Source organism: Curcuma longa, chromosome 19 (genome assembly GCF_044706935.1).
Source record: "Curcuma longa cultivar G26 ecotype Majalengka, Jawa Barat chromosome 19, ITB_CL_G26_1.1, whole genome shotgun sequence".
Classification (NCBI taxonomy): domain Eukaryota; kingdom Viridiplantae; phylum Streptophyta; class Magnoliopsida; order Zingiberales; family Zingiberaceae; genus Curcuma; species Curcuma longa.
Genome location: NC_133879.1, coordinates 975,115 through 992,342, shown reverse-complemented (window position 1 = coordinate 992,342; position 17,228 = coordinate 975,115). Strand labels below are relative to the sequence as shown.

Here is a 17,228-nt window from a genome sequence, read left to right as displayed (position 1 = left end):
CTAATCTCCAACTAGAACTTCTCTTGCTTAGTCCAATGGACTAGGACTTCTTACTAATCTTCTAGTCAACTTTGACTTGACTAGACTTCACTTATATCTAAATATTAAGGCATGTTTAGATTTAACTCTTGATCAAATTAATTAGATTTAAGAATATTATCAAATATTAAAATTTTGAAAATATATTAATGCTCCTTTTAATTCTTACATGCTAATTTTACTTAACATATCATTATTCATTACATGGTCAATATTTTATTAGTTTTTGCATGTTTGATGGGTTAAGTCGTTTTAGAAATATTGCATGAAGTTTATTTTTGGATATTAAAAATTAAGTATTAAATTCAATATGCTAGTTAATTAAAGTTATATATCTTTTTAATTAATATTGTTTTTGTTGGGATAAGATTTTTATTTATTTCACTGCATAAAAAAATTTTTGTTTGTTTATTTATTTAAAATTATTACTATCACTTGTAAAACTTATAATTCATTATTTACCCATCTATAACTCTTCTGTAAAAGATAAAATTCATCACTTCAACGGTTCCATACGGTCAGCTCCACGACCATTTGTGAGGAGGTAAATCAAGAAACTGCAGTTGGTTACGACGGAGAAGAATATTATTCGACTTCACCGAAATTCAAACCCTTGTCTTCTTCTGCAAGTCTGCTCCATCGTAACCAATTTAGCTATGTGCCAGAGGCATCCTATAACTTTCTCTATAGAAGGGTGGGTGTTGAGATATTGTTTCCGGATATGAAATTTGTAGAAGGAATGTGTTAAATCAAAGTGAAATGTTGCTTGGTTCCACATTATCTATTGTCTGATCTTGTACGGAGTCTCAATCACTTCAAACAAATATTTGCATATAATGGCAAAAGAATAAAGACATCATCAATCAACCCAGCCGAATTAAGAATATTAGAATGGATTCTGGAGGGCCTTAAAAGTCATCAACTTAAAAGTTAAAATCGAATAGAAATATATTATTATTAAAAAGTTTAATTAATTTAATTTTTAATTAAATTAATCGATATCTTATTAGTTCTGTTTGTTTAATTTTTGTTAAAAAGTTTAATTAGTTCAATTTTTTTTTGATTTGTTAGGTTTCAATTAAATCAGTTTGATTTTATTGGTCCTACTTCTCTTTGCATTTTGAAATCATCTCTTGAATTAGAGCATAAATAAACACAAACGGGAGCATGTCCTATTGGCTACGCCAGATGCTAAAATTATAATTTTTATGACGAGGATCAAATTTTCAATAAGTATTAGTGTGCATTTATATTTTCTTGGACAAAAATTAAAAGGTAGCCATATTTTTCAAAATTATCAATACGGCACTCCTTTTTTATTTTAAATCAAAACGGCCCACCAGCTCTTCTTTTAAATGATAAGATTGCCCTCAAATACAATGTTCGATATTATTATCTTCTGTCACATACATTAAATATAATATTAAATAAATTTGACATGTTCAATAATATTTACATTTTAACAGTTACAATTTAGTAGTTACTACAATATAGACTTATCTTATTCAATAATATTTATATTGTAGTAGCTACAAAACTATAACTGTTTTAATATTGTAGCAGTTACCATTTTATAGTTGCTACAATACAAACTTATTTTATTTAACAATATTCACGTTGTATAGTTACGAATTGTAACTGTAATAACTCCTATAACAACTACAAATCATAGTTGCTACAATATGGACTTCATACAATTAGCTAATAGGATTGTGACATAAGATAATAATATGGGAGTCGTGTATATTGTAGGACAGTTAAGTAATTATAAATGTATTACTGATGAGAAGAAATATTCTTTTGATTAGAAAACAAAAGGGAAGCCTCTTTAATTATTCTAAAAAAATAGACACCCTATTGATTTTTGTCGTATTTTCTTTATAACTTCTTAAGAAAAGATATTGTCAAATTTATCTTTAAGATGTTTTACATAATAAATTAGCAAAAAAATAAAAGTCAATTCGTATTTATATTATAAAAGATGATTTTTTTTAAAAATTTATCAAAATAATACCTCCTCAATAATTTAATATCCCAAGTTCTCATTTTTTAAAAGCAACTTTGATTAAAATTACACTACCTTTAAGTAGTTTTAGTTAAATCTGTTCCATCTTTAATCAAAATTATTCAATATTAGAGTAGTTTTAACTCAGCTTTGGTTAAAATTGCTTCAAGAAGATGTAATTTTAGTTAAAATTGTTTTAATTAACTTTGAGAGTAGGATATTTCAAATATCAAATTATAAGTAAGATCTTACATTTATATTATTTTATTTATTTATTTACGATGCAATTAGTACAATATAAAATAAGTCATTATTAATCTTTTTACTCGACCTATGTAAACTGATATAGTGTAAACATGATATACTAGCTATCTCATTAGGGCATCTCCAAGAGTGGGAGTTCTCGGAGAGCTTATTATTATTTGTGATCCCTACTATGCCACATCAATGTCATGTCAAAAAAAATAATCTCACTCATTTCTCTACTATCAAAAAATCTCCCAATAATTTTTCTATAAATCTCACTCATCTCTCCACTATATATATATATATATATATATAATTGACAAAATATAATTAAAATTTAAAGAAGATGTATTAATAGGTATTTTTTTAAAAATAGTTAATCATTGAACAATGACTAAAAAATTAGCCATTGAGCACACCACACCCAAAAACCATTAAATAGCGACGAACTATTTTTCTATTAGAATTAATATATTTATATTAGAATTATTTAATTAGTAATGATTTAATATTGATTTAATTGTGTTTTTTAATTTTCAAGAACATGAATTACAGCGGTCTCCTATTTGTTGGAAAATTTTTACAAAGACACATAAGTCCAAAGATGACACATTTATCGATCATCGCGACACATTTATCGATCATCGCTCGCAGGTATTAGACGTAAGATTTTAAATTTTAAATTTATTTAACATTTTAGTATAGTAAGTATTTTTTTAATTTTAAATTTTATATTAATTTATTTTTAAACAAGCTGAAATGTTTGCAAGAGTTGCACAGGCGTCTGCGTCTGCTGTTGAGGGAGGTGAGAGATAGACTCTCTCAACCGACCAGTTCAATGAGATATATTATGATGTGGTCGGTGGGGGAAAGAAGAGCTCCACCCTTTACGGTCTAGAGTCTCAGGCGAGAGTTGTATATGATCGTGTGATAGCCCCTAGAGCCAGGGGTCATCCCAGCGGATTATCTTCTACGATAAAAGCTCTACAACAAGAAAATCAAGAATTAAAGAATCGACTCTCCACATTAGAGGCGCAGCAGATGGAATACAAGCAGTTTGCACAGCAGATAAATGACTTCATGGATGCCATGTGTCTGACGCCGCAGCGCCCACATGGTTGGACTCAAGATGCGAAGACTCAGGACTCTAATGACCCTGATCAGTAGCTGCCTACGACGTATGTTAACATTTGAATATTTTCTTCTTTTTTTAAAAAAAATTATGACTTGTAAACATGCAATTTCAAAATACCTTGTTATCATTGATTTATTACTAACCTGTCTTATTATCTTTTTTTTTTTTTGTAGGATTGGATATTTTAGCTCGATTAGTTTAGATTTTTTCCTATCTTTTATTGTATTTAAACATTTGATACAGTCAGTGTATCCAGATATTTGTATTTGTGTTATTGTACTCAGACTAGATTGAAGTGTATTCAGATATTTTGGATTGTGTTTTGTATTCAGATATTGTAGTAGTGTGGTGTTCATATATTTTGGTTTGTGTTTTTGTATTCAGATTTGATTGGATTGGATTGTATATTATTGATTCAAATGTAAACAGGGAATTCAGAAAAATAAAAAAAATATTTTAAAAAAAAAATTATTAGCGACGGAATTTATAATTTCATCGCAAAGTAGCGACGCAATTATATATATTTGTCGCTAATTTGGCAATTTTTTTTAAATATAGTGATAGAATTATAAATTTTCGTAGCTAAATTGCGACGGAATTATAAATTTCCGTCGCTAAACGTATGAAGGAACAGTGTAACCTAGATGGATTTTAGTGACAGATATTTATTTTTCGTTGCTAAATAGCGACAAAATTATAAATTTCCGTCGTTAAATGTTAGCGACAAAAGATATTTGTCGTTGTAACAAAATAGCGTCGAAATTTAAATTTCATCGCTATTTAGTGACGGAATCTTAATTCCGTCGCTAATGTTACGTCAGCGACTAAAAAAAGAGCGACGGAAAAACTCCATCGCTAATCGGTCGTTAATACAGATTAACGACTGATTAGCCACGGAATATTCCGTCGCTAATGCTTCTTTTTTATGGCAACAATTAATTTTTAATCGTTGAACTTTTTTTAATAAATATTGATATAATTAAAAGGAGCTCCTCTCACTATGGGAGGGAGTCCTTCCCTTTGACAAGACAGCACAAGGGAAGATCAAGGGGCCCATTGTGGATGCTCTTTTTCTACTAGGTGAATTAGCATTGCTAATAATTAGATCCCCTAATTTTAAAATATTATAAGTTATTTGATAGAATTTGAAATTTTAAATGATATTAAATATAACCTTTTAAACCTTTGCATATACATGATATTGTTATTTACATCCAAGTTCTATTTTATTTTTTACCTGATAAACTTTAATCTTAATTTGTTATTCAATTCCAAAATAGTGCCAAAAGAGTCGCTAGCCAAGCAATATAAGAGGATCAACCATTAGATAATTAACTCGTATCTAACCTTCCAAAGTGGTGCCTTTAACAAAATGTTTAGTTATCGACTGATTATTGATGGGCATGTGCATCTCATCATGTAGAAATTATTGGTAGTTGATGTCCTATCCCAAGGGTTGCAACTTTAATGGACAAGAACACATTCTTTAAACATGTATATGCCAAGACTCATTCTTTGCCGGAAAGACATAACACCAATACATTGCAACATCTCAAAATATTCGATGCTTTGGCTCCACCATTAAGACTTTCTAAAGTTGGCTAATGTACTACTTGAGTTCGCCATATTCTATATTAATTATGTTTTAAAGTTGACTAATGTACTATTTAAGTTAGTCATAAAACGAGGTATATTTCATTTTCTATCATTTAGTATTAAAGCATTTGTTGATTTCCTTTTTCATCATATATTTTTTGAAACAATATTATTGTTACATATTTAACTTTGTAACATGCATTCCAAATGAAAATAGTCTCATATTCAATGTCATATAAGGACATCTCATGATAAAAGTGTGTGCTAATGTAACCCCACTATCAAAATATTTATTGGATATTGTCTTTTTCCCATTAATTCTCCAAAATTAAATGGCATAATTTTAAAGCCATGTCCATGATTGAGAAATAAAAGGTTCTTATGTGATCACATGGGAGCGAAGATGTTCAATCAAGAATATTTACATAAAAATAATTATCGACAAATCGAAAACTTCTGAATGCCCATATATACTATCCATATTCTATGATGCTTACCATTAATTTGAAATTATTTCTAAGGTATATGGAGACCTAAAACAATGAAAGAAAAATTATCAGGCGATAGAATTTTTTTAATTTTGAGAATATTGATCAAGATATCTGCAATTGATTGCCATGGTTATCATGCTCAGCTCAGGATGGACTGTGTTAATATTGAATCTAATGTTACTCGCATTGGATGTGACTACTATGATTTACCAATTGAATGAAAGATATCCACTGGCACCCCGATTCAATCAAGAACAGGGAGAATCCGCACCAGACTCCCAAGAAAAGTAGAATAGAAGTAATACTTCAACATCGAAGACATGATCTTCAATAACAGGATTCAATCATTTGCTAGAGTTAAAGGAACTAATCAGCTACTACTCAAAGACAATCCACGAAAAAATGGATCGATCAAGATAAAATAAGGATGCGACAAACGCTTACCTTTTTTTTTTTAGTTTGATTCAAGTTCCACTCGCTCACATTTGAAGCCATCTGGCGAGCTGGGTTGGGTTCACCACGCCGGGGATGTGGGTTCCCTCCGCCTTCAGCAACAAGTACGACGCCTGGCTGTACGCGCCGGAGGCCGGTGGAAGTAAACCCTGCTCGAAGGCGCCCTTTGACGGAATCCAAGCGAGCTCTGGCCGGGATTGAGGCCACGCCCCAGGGGAAGGACAATAGGCTGCTGGCCGGCTTTCTCGCGCACGAGTTCCTCTCCAGGGGCATGCTCCTCGGCGGCGGTGGGATCCGTCAAAGGGCGCCCACCGCCGCCCGAGGAGCGTGCCCCTGGAGAGGAACGCGTGCGCGAGGAAGCCGGCCAGCAGCCTATTGTCCTTCCCCTGAGCCGTGGCCTCGATCCCGGCCCGAGCTCGCTTGGATTCCTCCACGGATTGGGCCTCGTCGTGATCGTGGCCCTTCCGCTTCCCCGATGAGACAAGCTTCTTCTCTGCTTCGCTCAGCATCCTGGCCCTCCCTCCCGCCACGTCAGCCAGGGCGCTCGAGATTGGTGAAGCGAACCAAGTGAAATCAAAATAACAGTGTACCACCAGCCGGAAAAAAAAGGAACAAAATTAGGAGCAGCGTCGGCAGAGGAAAGATCGACAGGACCTTGATTTCTCCGGCGAAGGGCAGCCGTCGTCGAACGAGAGAGAAGCGGAAGGGGAAGAATTGGGGGAGATTAGCGAAGCCTTTGAAAGCGAGGTCGAGCCTCCTTATATAGAGTCCACAGCGAATAGATTCCCCTTTGAGTTGACGAAAATCACGGTAGTGCCATAAACTCTAATCACGGTAGTGCCATAAACTCTCTGATCAGCCGTGGAGGCGAACGTCAGCCGTCTGATGATGAGCGTTCGGGTCGGAAGTTAACGATTTCAATCAGGGATTCTTTTGTCATTTTATTTCATCGGTTTCTTAGGAGAAGGAAGGGGCAAATAGGTCATTTGGTTGTCTTGAGAAGGATGGCTGCATGTGTAGCGTGGGGCCATGCGGGAAGTTGCAACTTCACGTGATAAATATACTCTGTGCCCGATTACCCAAAATACACCCTTGCGTTACTTGGATAGAACACGAAAATCACTGTGTACCTAAGCGGATGATTAAAACTCATTGCATATACCGGCGCGGGCAACGGCATGGCGGATGGCATGGAAAGTAGCGCATAAGAAAAGCGTTTGGTTGATTCCATTTTTAAACAGATTTACTCTTAATTTTAAACAATTTTATTTCTTTAAATCTTAAAATCGACTTATTATTTTAAAAGACGAATTTTATTAAGATAATTTTAATGAACGATCAAATTATATGGTCAAGATAACCATTCAACTCCTTTTTCTTTAAGATAATATTTTCAAGACACTTTCAAATTTCTAATTTGTAAGGCCTTCAAAACTCTTTTATATAGAAGGAGAAACAAAAGATATAAACGGGGATGACAACTCTAAAATTGGATGAGTACGTATAGAGAAAAGAAGATCTATTTATAGGAATAAGATTAGTTGAATAGGCACAATGAAAGGGTTACAATCCTTTATTTAAATTTCAAAATAGAGGGGTGTCTTTTGAAGATGACTTTTAGGTGAGAAGCCCATTTGGCTTTGTGTCTGGGACAAAGCAGCCCACTTGTGGGTCTGTTTGGTTGCTGCTCCAACACTGTGGTTGTTAGCCCAATAAGTCGATTTGGGCTTCATAGTTGTTTCTTTGTGAGTGGCATAGCTGACCAATCTGAACTAATTCAACCCTAATCAGTCTCGTGGATAATTTCCCACGATTAGTTTCACATGTGTTCATGTTTACGTATATTCAAGTTAGGGCTTCGTATTTGTGTTTGTGGATCATTGCAATAAAAGGTGATTTCATTAGCCCTAAACGATCTGTATCGTCGGATCTATAGCAAGATACATACAAGTAAATCAGTACGCAGTAGACCCCCAGATGAGAGGGCATTTGGGGTGATGAAATCTTTTTGAATTAGCTTGTCTCCCTTGCAACAAATCTACCACTTGAGAACCAATCGTGTTATGCCCTGTGGGCAAGTGTTTGTAAATCATACTTGTGTTCAAGTTAGTACCCTCATCCAATCAAATTTCTTTACATATTAATTTCTCACACACACATATACACATGTAAATTTTTATTTATTTCATTATTTTCCATTTTGTTGGGGGTTTTGTTTATATTTTATAGTTCTAGGTCAATGGTTAGGATGAGTTTTTTACTTTGTTTTTTCTCAATGAACCTCATCTGTATAGAACCATAAACTTATTACTGAGCCCTAGCCTTTTTTTAGGTTTTACAATGGCATTTTACTTATTATCTTACTAAGCCTGCACATATTTTATTAGTATTCAGGATTCTGTTCTTAATAGTTATTGTTCATCTTGAAGATTACTTAAATAAGGACTGAAGAAAACAAAAAAAGAAAATAGAACTTTTCCCTTGACTTAAAAAGAGTTTTACACTATCATTATAATAAGTTATACCAAGCACTCTTATATTATATATCTAGGATTACAATACAAACTAGAAGATTGACAGTACATATTATGCAAGGAAATTAAATTAGGAAATTAAAATACACACTTACACACTATTAAGATTACACTTGTACACTTGTACACTTGCACTCTTGCATACTATGCACTTGCACTCTTACTCTTGCTTACTTCTATGCATAAACTAAGAAGAGTGCTCTTATACAGACCTGAGTGTAGGATTGAAAAGAGCACTAAAACGGGGTGGGGGATGAATAGCGCGCTTCATGTTTTCACTTTATTTTTAAAAACTTATTTTAAATGATTTAGAATACGCAGCGAAACATACAAAACAAAGCACAAAGTAAAGACAAGTTTATTTTTACTTGGTTCATAGTCTTTGACTGCTACTCTAAGACTCACAATTCTTGACTGTTTCTGATGGACAATACACTAAAAGACTCTTTCTTACAACGAGAAAGAGTCTCGTCTTTTGCAATAAGAGGAATGGTAATAAATTTACCATTCCTAGAAAATTAAGTACAAAAGACAGAATTAAAATTAGCTACTTGTTACCGACTATAGGTGAGATCTTGAATGTGATGTCAGTGTAGCATTCGCGTCGTAGTAGCATCTCAGGAGCATAGAGTGCATGAACAAAGGTTGTAGAATGGTAGTAATTGATGTTTTGAAGGCTTTGCTACTTATATTGAGCAATCCGGGCGCCTAATCCCCTTCCAAGTGCCTCCACGTCGGCTATTCAATATGTTATCATAGATGACTTAGCATCTCCGGGCTCTTGAATCCCTTCGGGACATCGAAATATTGATGTGATGATTGTCGGATCAATCTTGACTCTACCGTGTCTTATCCTTCTCTGAGTGGCGATTCCTTTTGAGTGCCTGAAAGCTGAGGTATCCCAGTCAACCGGGACTTGCCACCTCATTCGCCTTGTTGGCTCGAAGTGCTGATATCCGAGTGCATGGAATGGATAGGGATGCTTGGACCAACAGGGTGCATCAAATTTGGTTCCTTGGATCTCCTCATGTTTGCACATACAGCCAAAAAGAAAGAATAATCAACAACGGCCGAGTCACAGAGTGGATTTGAGATTGGCAGAATTGATCCCCAAGATGCCTTATATCAGGGTCCCTTGTCAACAATCGTCAGAACCAGTCTCTTGGGCTCCGACAGAAGCCTACCCCTAGATTGATATGGATATTCCTTCTCGTAAGTATATAAATCCTCTCATATGTATGAAAAGCATCTCTCGGCAAATCTAGCAACTTCACATACTTCTTCTTCTTCTATCAGACTTGAGCATTGAAGTGGTCTGTTGGGAATCCCCGACACCTAACTAATCCGTTCACTCAGCTTCTTCTCAGGCCCCTTCAACGGCGGAAGCAACGATGTATGAGTTGGAGATCTGTTGATTGATGGTTTAACTGTCCATGATATCCAATTGGAGCAGCTCTCTAGAATAGACTGTTGGATCTTGCAGGTATAAGAGATGACTGAGGAATTGCAGGGAATCTGTGCTTGATAAGGTGTAAGATGGTCTCAGCTCTCTCCTCAAACTTTAAGACCTGAGGCAAAAAGTAATCATCATAGCGCTTTGTTGGTTTAGACTCCACCATCTGAATGATGCCCTCATTGATGTAGAAGTCTATATATGCATTAGGAATAATCTTTCCATCACTATCTTATGTGTGTATGCCATCAGGATTGTTCTCATAGTGGATTCATCCACTTCCATATATTCAGCAAGTTTCGCAATTGATATGACACAGTAAAACTTCAAGAAACTGCGTAGACAGAAAGTGATTGTTGCTGCTTTACTTCATAAAGAAACAATTTCAATTGCAGCCTGTATGCATCCTGTAGGTTGTAATTTATACGGGATTCCTCGAGAACAGGACCTGATGGGGTAATGAATTTTGGGCAGGCATATGTGAATAACTCGTCATACACAGCGTATGCTTCATCATCATCATACATTAACATTGTTGTCATCTTCTCATTGTATTTATCCCTCAATTGCATGTTTACGTTCTCCTCGATGATATTGCTTTGTGGTCATAGTGACAGACAAATAGCCAATAGCGCATACATCTGTTCCGTTTTCTTAAGTATCTGATCATACTGTGGGGACTTCTGATGATATGTGGCTTCCAATCACGATCATGTAAACACCTTGTTGACGGATGTCAATAGGGCCTAAACACTTCAACTCAGTATGATAATCTCCCAAAAGGCAATGAACTCTCAGCAAACCAATCATGCTGTAATTTCAGGACATTGCTAGTTCCGCCTTCATAATCATAACCATCAGTAGTAGTGAATTGTTCTAGGCCATCTTTCTCCCTTTCCAAGATATCAACAATAGTAGATTTCTTAACCAACGCTTGCAAGTAATTCAACACTCCATATACATTCCATTACATGCCTGGTCATAGTGTCTGATGTGGTAAGTCTTGTCCGGATCTGATGTGGCAGGGTAAGTCAATAGACGATCCAACCTGATCAGTCCAGGGGTCCGTGGTCAACATTACCTTACGGACCGAAGCCCAGTCGTCCCTTACGCGACCCATTTGGCCTGTTTAGCTAACCCTGTCTACCCGACCTGCGCAGCCTGTGTAACCCTCTCCGATTAGACGGTAACTAGCTCACCCGCTATACTCATTAAGCACCGTGCTCTAGTCCCACGGCGCTCAGTGTACTCGGTCTACGTTGTACTCAGTTTACCTGGATTTACCCGGTGGTCGATCTACTTAGGCTCGCTCAGCTTACTCGATTCACTTAGTTCACCCAGGCTACTTAGTCTACCCGGCCTACTCGGTCATTCACTGCGTTTACTCGGATGATCCCAACTACAGCGGGTCCCGGGTACCCCGCCTCACTCCGACGTCAGTACTCAGGATTACTCAGTTTACTCAGCTTGCTCAGACTACTTCGTCTACCCAGTCTGTTCAGGCATTCACTCCGTTTACCCGGATAAGCCCAGCTACAGCTGGTCCCGGGTATCCCGTCTCACTCCAGCGTCAGCACTGAGGTCACTCAGCGCTCGGCCTACTTAGGCTTACTCAGTTTGCTCGGCTCATTCAGACTACTCAATCTACCCGGTCTACTCGTCCATTCCGTTTACTCATCTTATCCAGATAATCCCGGCTATTGTCGGTCTCGAGCATCTCATCCCACGCCGACATCAATCCAGACTCAAGTCTCCTGATTAACAGACAAATAAACTACAGACAATTAAGCATGTGAATTGCTATACAGGGGAAGGGCTATGGCTACGCCTCCACGCCTTGCCTCGTTAGTACTGCCAACTTTCCACTTATCACTAAACGACAAAGGTGACATACAAGATCAATCCGCAGAGCAGTTATAGAGCATATCGCCTTTGTCTCCTAGATACCGCTCTACTGGCATAGATGTCAGCAAGATCCAAGTTTTGTCCCCCAGATACCACCATAGTCTGCTTCCCTGGCAGAAGGAATGTTCTCTCTCGCAGGCATATCAATTTCTATGCAGGTACAAACTCACTCTCTCGACTCTTGCATACTAATACTATTACTGCTTCTGTTTGTTCTCTCTTGCACCTTCGCTGGGGACTGACTTGAGCGTCAGAGTGGCCTGTCGGGACTCTCCGGTATCCGCTAATCCGTTCGTTTGTGTTGATCTTTCAAGTCATTGTCCTACTGGGGCCGCTAATATTGAGATGGTATTTTCTTGACTGGTGGATTGACTGTCGGTGACATTTGATCGGAACAGTGCCGAAGAAGTTGCAACTCCTCGGTCTTGTTCTTAAGTTTTTCTCGGTACAAGCAGTAAGACTGGAATTGATAAATGAACTCATCCGCCATATCCCACAGGCCACAGGCCCACAGCCACTGGTTCGGCAGTTGCATGTTGACGTATGGAGCACCACCCCAAAGAGACTGCAATAGTTGTCCCACGATTCCACTCATTGCTGCCCCGTGGGTGCGAGCCGAGCAAGACGTGGCGGATTCACATCTCACGGTAAACCAGGCAAAAGACATTATCGTTGTCGACATAGGGAGCGATGGCCTCCACAAAAGGCCAGCGATTCTGGCGGAACATGCGGTCTCTGAGCCACTGGAAGCTGCCTCGTACATACGGTGGATAGAGCCGCCAATTGGATTTAAGTTGACTCGTGGATTGAAAATTTTATTTTTTTTAAATTTAAAAAAATGAAAAAGTTAATAAGTTCATGAGTTTAATCAACTTAATTCGTATTCAAATTTAAATTTTTTAATATTATATATATATATATATATATATATATATATATATATATATATATATATATATATATATATATTAGTTTTTGAGGGAATTATGGATTTAATCTACCTAATCCGCAATTCAAATGTAAAAATTTTAACATATATATATTTTTTATTTTTTAATAAGCCCGTGGGTTAGCCCGTCTAACCTGCAATCCATCTTAAGTTGGGTTGGATTAGAGATTTCTTAGCCCGTCAAGATGACAGGCCAATCTGTCCATTCCCGCCATATGATAGATTTTTAATGGGTTGGTCTGCCCTATCATGGGTTGATCTGTTTGACTACACTAATTTGGTACATGTTCTTCTCACAGATGGGGCGGTATAGGTGGACAACAAAGGTCTTCACGAAATCCAACACGAAGTTAGGGTTGTAGTTGAGCTCGACGACAACCCCACCTCCTTGGTCCGAGGACGGAGGTCAAGCGTACCTGGAATCAAGCAAAGCATCATCGCCATTCTTGGTATCGGAGTGAGGTTAGGGTTTGATCTGCTTGGGGTAAATAGTGGTAGTAGGGAAGGAGCCCAAACGTAGAGAGGTGATGTTGTCGATGACCAAGCAAAGAAAGTGTCGATAAGGGTGATGAAGAAGTCTTCGACATCGAACCCTCTCTGTTTCTCACCTTGTCCTAAACGAGATATCATCAACTATTTCGATTTTGTCGTTCGTATCTTTTTCAAAAATTTTTTATTCAAATTAAAATAAAAGAACTTACAACCTTTAATATTTCAGATACTACAATTACAATATAAGACTTTCTCAATCGAAATATGTCTGTCATGATCTCCACCACGTATCTCACGATCTTCAAGATCTTGCACTACTAGACATTGGGATAGTTCCGTAATTTATCTCTATAGATCTTCAAGTATCTCATCTCGAGTGCTACGATCATGATGAGAGGCTTCCTTAGTTGGAACTTACCTATCACGACTAAAATTATCCATGGGATCTAAGAGGGTTCCGATATCAACTGACATCGGACTGAATAACAATTATCTTGAGAGTTGTATTTAATTTCGTTGGTTCGATTGCGAACGTCGAAATCAATCTTCTAAAATCTATTGATTCAAATGAATATCAAAAAATAAAAAAAAAATGACATTATTAAAAATATGATTAAAATTAAAAACATCTCATAATGAGTACTTGTTTAAATAGTCTTAAAATTTTAAGACGTAAAAAAAGGAAAAAATTCTTAAAAGAAAAAGAATTTTAGCAAAAAAAAAAAAAAAAATCTTAGCCGATTCCAAATTTTAAAAATTTTAAAAGCAGTCAAAATTTCAAAAATATAAATCATAAAAATAATTTAAAAAAGAATAAAATTTTGGGATCTATCATTCCTCCTGTCCATCTTTTGTGACATTGTATTTGAACAAATCTTATATGTGACGAAGCCCATATCCCCAAGCAGGATAATTCAAAGTTACCAACGAATCCAAAAAAAACACGAAGCTAGATCTCCATTCCCAAGTGCAGCATCTGGTTCCTTCTTCGCGACATTCATAAGAGTACGTGTGTCCTAGTTGCCTCAATGCTTCTGCGTATTGGCTGGTTAGCTCCAAATTATCAATTGCATTTAGATTTAGTAGTGCTCTTCCCTGAAGAAACTCCATTGAAAGATAGTAAGCATGTTTCACATTCATCTTTTCATAATATTTGTAAGTCACATTCCAATTTATTATATATTTTGTGCTGTAGCAAAGTAAGCCTTTGGAAGATCAAACCTCTCCCGAGAGAATGAGGGAGCTGTGAAATCTTGTGCCTCTAGATCCTCCCTAGACCCATGATTTCTAGCATCTGTTCTCTCAAACAAAACAATGCGTCTTCCTCTATCTCCAGTTGCAAGATGATCTCCAAATTTATCAAATACTATTGCTGAGATGATATCCAAAGAGGACTTGTTTGATTCTTTCCCTTCTCATGTATATTCAAAGGTCTCTGTTGTATCAGACGGAAGAGTTTCCTTATCTGACTCTGGCTCACCCTATTTGCAACTTCAGCTTTCTCTTCCACTTCGAGGAATCCTCGAGTTATTGTCCAGTCAAGAAACATCCTCATGAGCTTCATCATTGTCATATACATCATACACCATACACCAGCTCGTTAATTACCTTAGTCTCGTCTTCCATATCTTTCTCAATCAATAAACTGTGGATTAATTGCCTTGTCGGTGTCCCTGTTCAGCATGACACAAACATGTGACAAGAGGTTTAGGATTAACCCATGATGACTGTTGAATAGAATGTGAATCCTAAGGGTGATAAGTTGACCAATGGTTTTGATTACTCCTAATCATGGACTTCCAGTTCTATGATTTTTCACCAACTAAAGCACATTGGGAACTTACATCATGCCTCAATGTATGAAGTCGTTGAGATAGAGATTGAGTGCAAGCAAAAGGAAGAAAGTGTCTTTTCATCTTCCCCCAATCAGTGATATTGGTTCGTCTTAAACCTCTATAAAGCTTAATCTTTTCTCCCATGTAGTCATGTTTTGCAAATATTCTCGTTGCTTTTTATCATATGGCTTTGATTATTAATATTATCTTTGGTTGTTAATTTTATCAAATGCTGTCTTCGTAGTCAAACATCTGGTCTAATGAAATATTACTGATACTTAAAACTCTTTATCTATCCTTTCCATACTCTTATAGATATGGGCATTTGATCACCAACATTTCTGGTGCACATTCCATATTTTTATTGATCATATGTGAAATAGCTGCATCAAACAGTTGGATCCACAGCCATGTCAGATAATCGTACCTGAGTTCCCGTAGCATACATATAGTCAATCCCAAATACTGTGGACTAACCTGACCTGTTAATGGTGATGACAATGATGCTACTTAGTTTTCTCTAGTTTTGGTTGATCTGATTACTGTCTTCAAATTTCACATAAAACCTGACTAATCAACACAATTGTCACAAACTGAAAATTTAGAGGATATATAACATTTGGATGATTGTCTGATTCTTCATAGTGAAAACTGAAAGGTCAAAAGTGTGATGCATGCATTGCTGAACGTGTTGCAGGGAACCTATAGACTAGTTTCACTTGATGAAAAAATTACTTTGTCAGCAAATTTCATAAGCAAAGCTGAAGGCATGCTGAAAATTGAAAGGACATAACATTTACATGATTGCCAGATGCTTTTTAGCTGTAAATTATATGCATACATTGCTGAACACATGTTGCAGTAAGGTTGCCTTTTGAAGGATGAATTATAAGCCATACGTTCCTTGTAATCTAATTTATTTAGTAGATGCTGTTGACGTTTCTGAAATATATTTTCAAAGAGTTTGTAGTCTCAACACAAAATCTGATCCAGAACGTCATGATATAATAATTTTTCTGAACTGCTTGTCAGATACCATATGCACTTAATGCTTCAAATATTCAGCATACGTTAGCTAGTAGCTATATCTCTACTTGCATATGCCATTTCCATTCTACTCTAATATTGATTCTAATATTGATGACTTTTTACGTGTGCACCTACTACTGTACCTTGCAGGTATTTAAATGAAGCGGACTATTTTGGGGGGTTTGAACAGGAAGATTTGGACCAGCTCTTTGATGCAATGAGATCAAATTTTAAGGCATGGGTATCTGGATTTGCACCATTAGCGGTGGGTGGAGACATGGATTCTGTAGCAGTTCAAGAGTTCAGCAGGACACTATTCAACATTCGCCCAGACATTGCCTTGAGTGTGGCCCAGACAATATTCCAGAGTGACTTGAGGAGCATACTTGGTTATGTTACTGTTCCTTGCCACATCCTGCAGAGTAGCAAAGATCTTGCAGTTCCCGTAGTGGTGTCTGAATACTTGCACCAGAACCTTGGCGGCGAATCCATTGTGGAGGTAATGTCCTCCGAGGGCCATCTCCCACAGCTTAGTTCTCCAGACATCGTCATTCCTGTCCTTCTCAGGCACATAAGGTACGACATTGCAGTATAACGACGATTTCCAAGTCTACATTAACTAGAATAATCCTCTCTTGTAATTAACTACATTAACATCTATATTTTGCTTGAAATGTTGTAAACTACGTGATTCATTATGTTTGTAGAAGGGACGTAATTGTCCTGGTTATGCAAGTGCACTCAGCTAAGTGATCAGATAAATGTACTAGTTACTGACATGATTCAAGAACTTCTAAAATTAATATTGATGTGTCTCACAACCGCCTTGGGTAGGTATTATAGATCTACCCGGGCGGGTCCATGCCAGACGACCAAGGATGTGACGAGCAGATTTTAAGGCAGAGTTGGACGTTGCGGCTTGGGAATTGACAACATTTCCTTGAGAACATCCACTGGGAACATCTCCAGAAAAATGTTGCGGCTTGAAAAAATTTCCTTTAGGAACATCTCTGTGTTGCGGTTTGGGAGGATTCCCTTTGGGAAAATATTCAGAAAGATGATGCAA

At 36.8% G+C, this 17,228-nt stretch overlaps 2 protein-coding genes and 1 pseudogene across 2 annotated transcripts; 1 reads left to right on the top strand and 2 right to left on the bottom strand.

Annotated features, from left to right (window-relative positions):
* Positions 1–5,975: 5,975 nt before the first annotated feature.
* On the bottom strand, positions 5,976–6,474 carry LOC141812713 (uncharacterized). The gene has a single exon (XM_074700722.1). It carries the CDS (start codon positions 6,472–6,474, stop codon positions 5,992–5,994), a length of 483 nt encoding a protein of 160 aa, XP_074556823.1. The 3' UTR covers positions 5,976–5,991.
* Positions 6,475–9,956: 3,482 nt separating this feature from the next.
* LOC141812711 (uncharacterized) lies at positions 9,957–13,266 on the bottom strand (annotated as a pseudogene).
* A 1,823-nt stretch (positions 13,267–15,089) lies between these two features.
* LOC141812710 (putative esterase D14L) lies at positions 15,090–16,941 on the top strand. Its single transcript, XM_074700720.1, has 3 exons — positions 15,090–15,155; positions 16,166–16,203; positions 16,313–16,941. Exons 1-3 carry the CDS (start codon positions 15,090–15,092, stop codon positions 16,755–16,757), a joined length of 549 nt encoding a protein of 182 aa, XP_074556821.1. The 3' UTR covers positions 16,758–16,941.
* Positions 16,942–17,228: the final 287 nt, after the last annotated feature.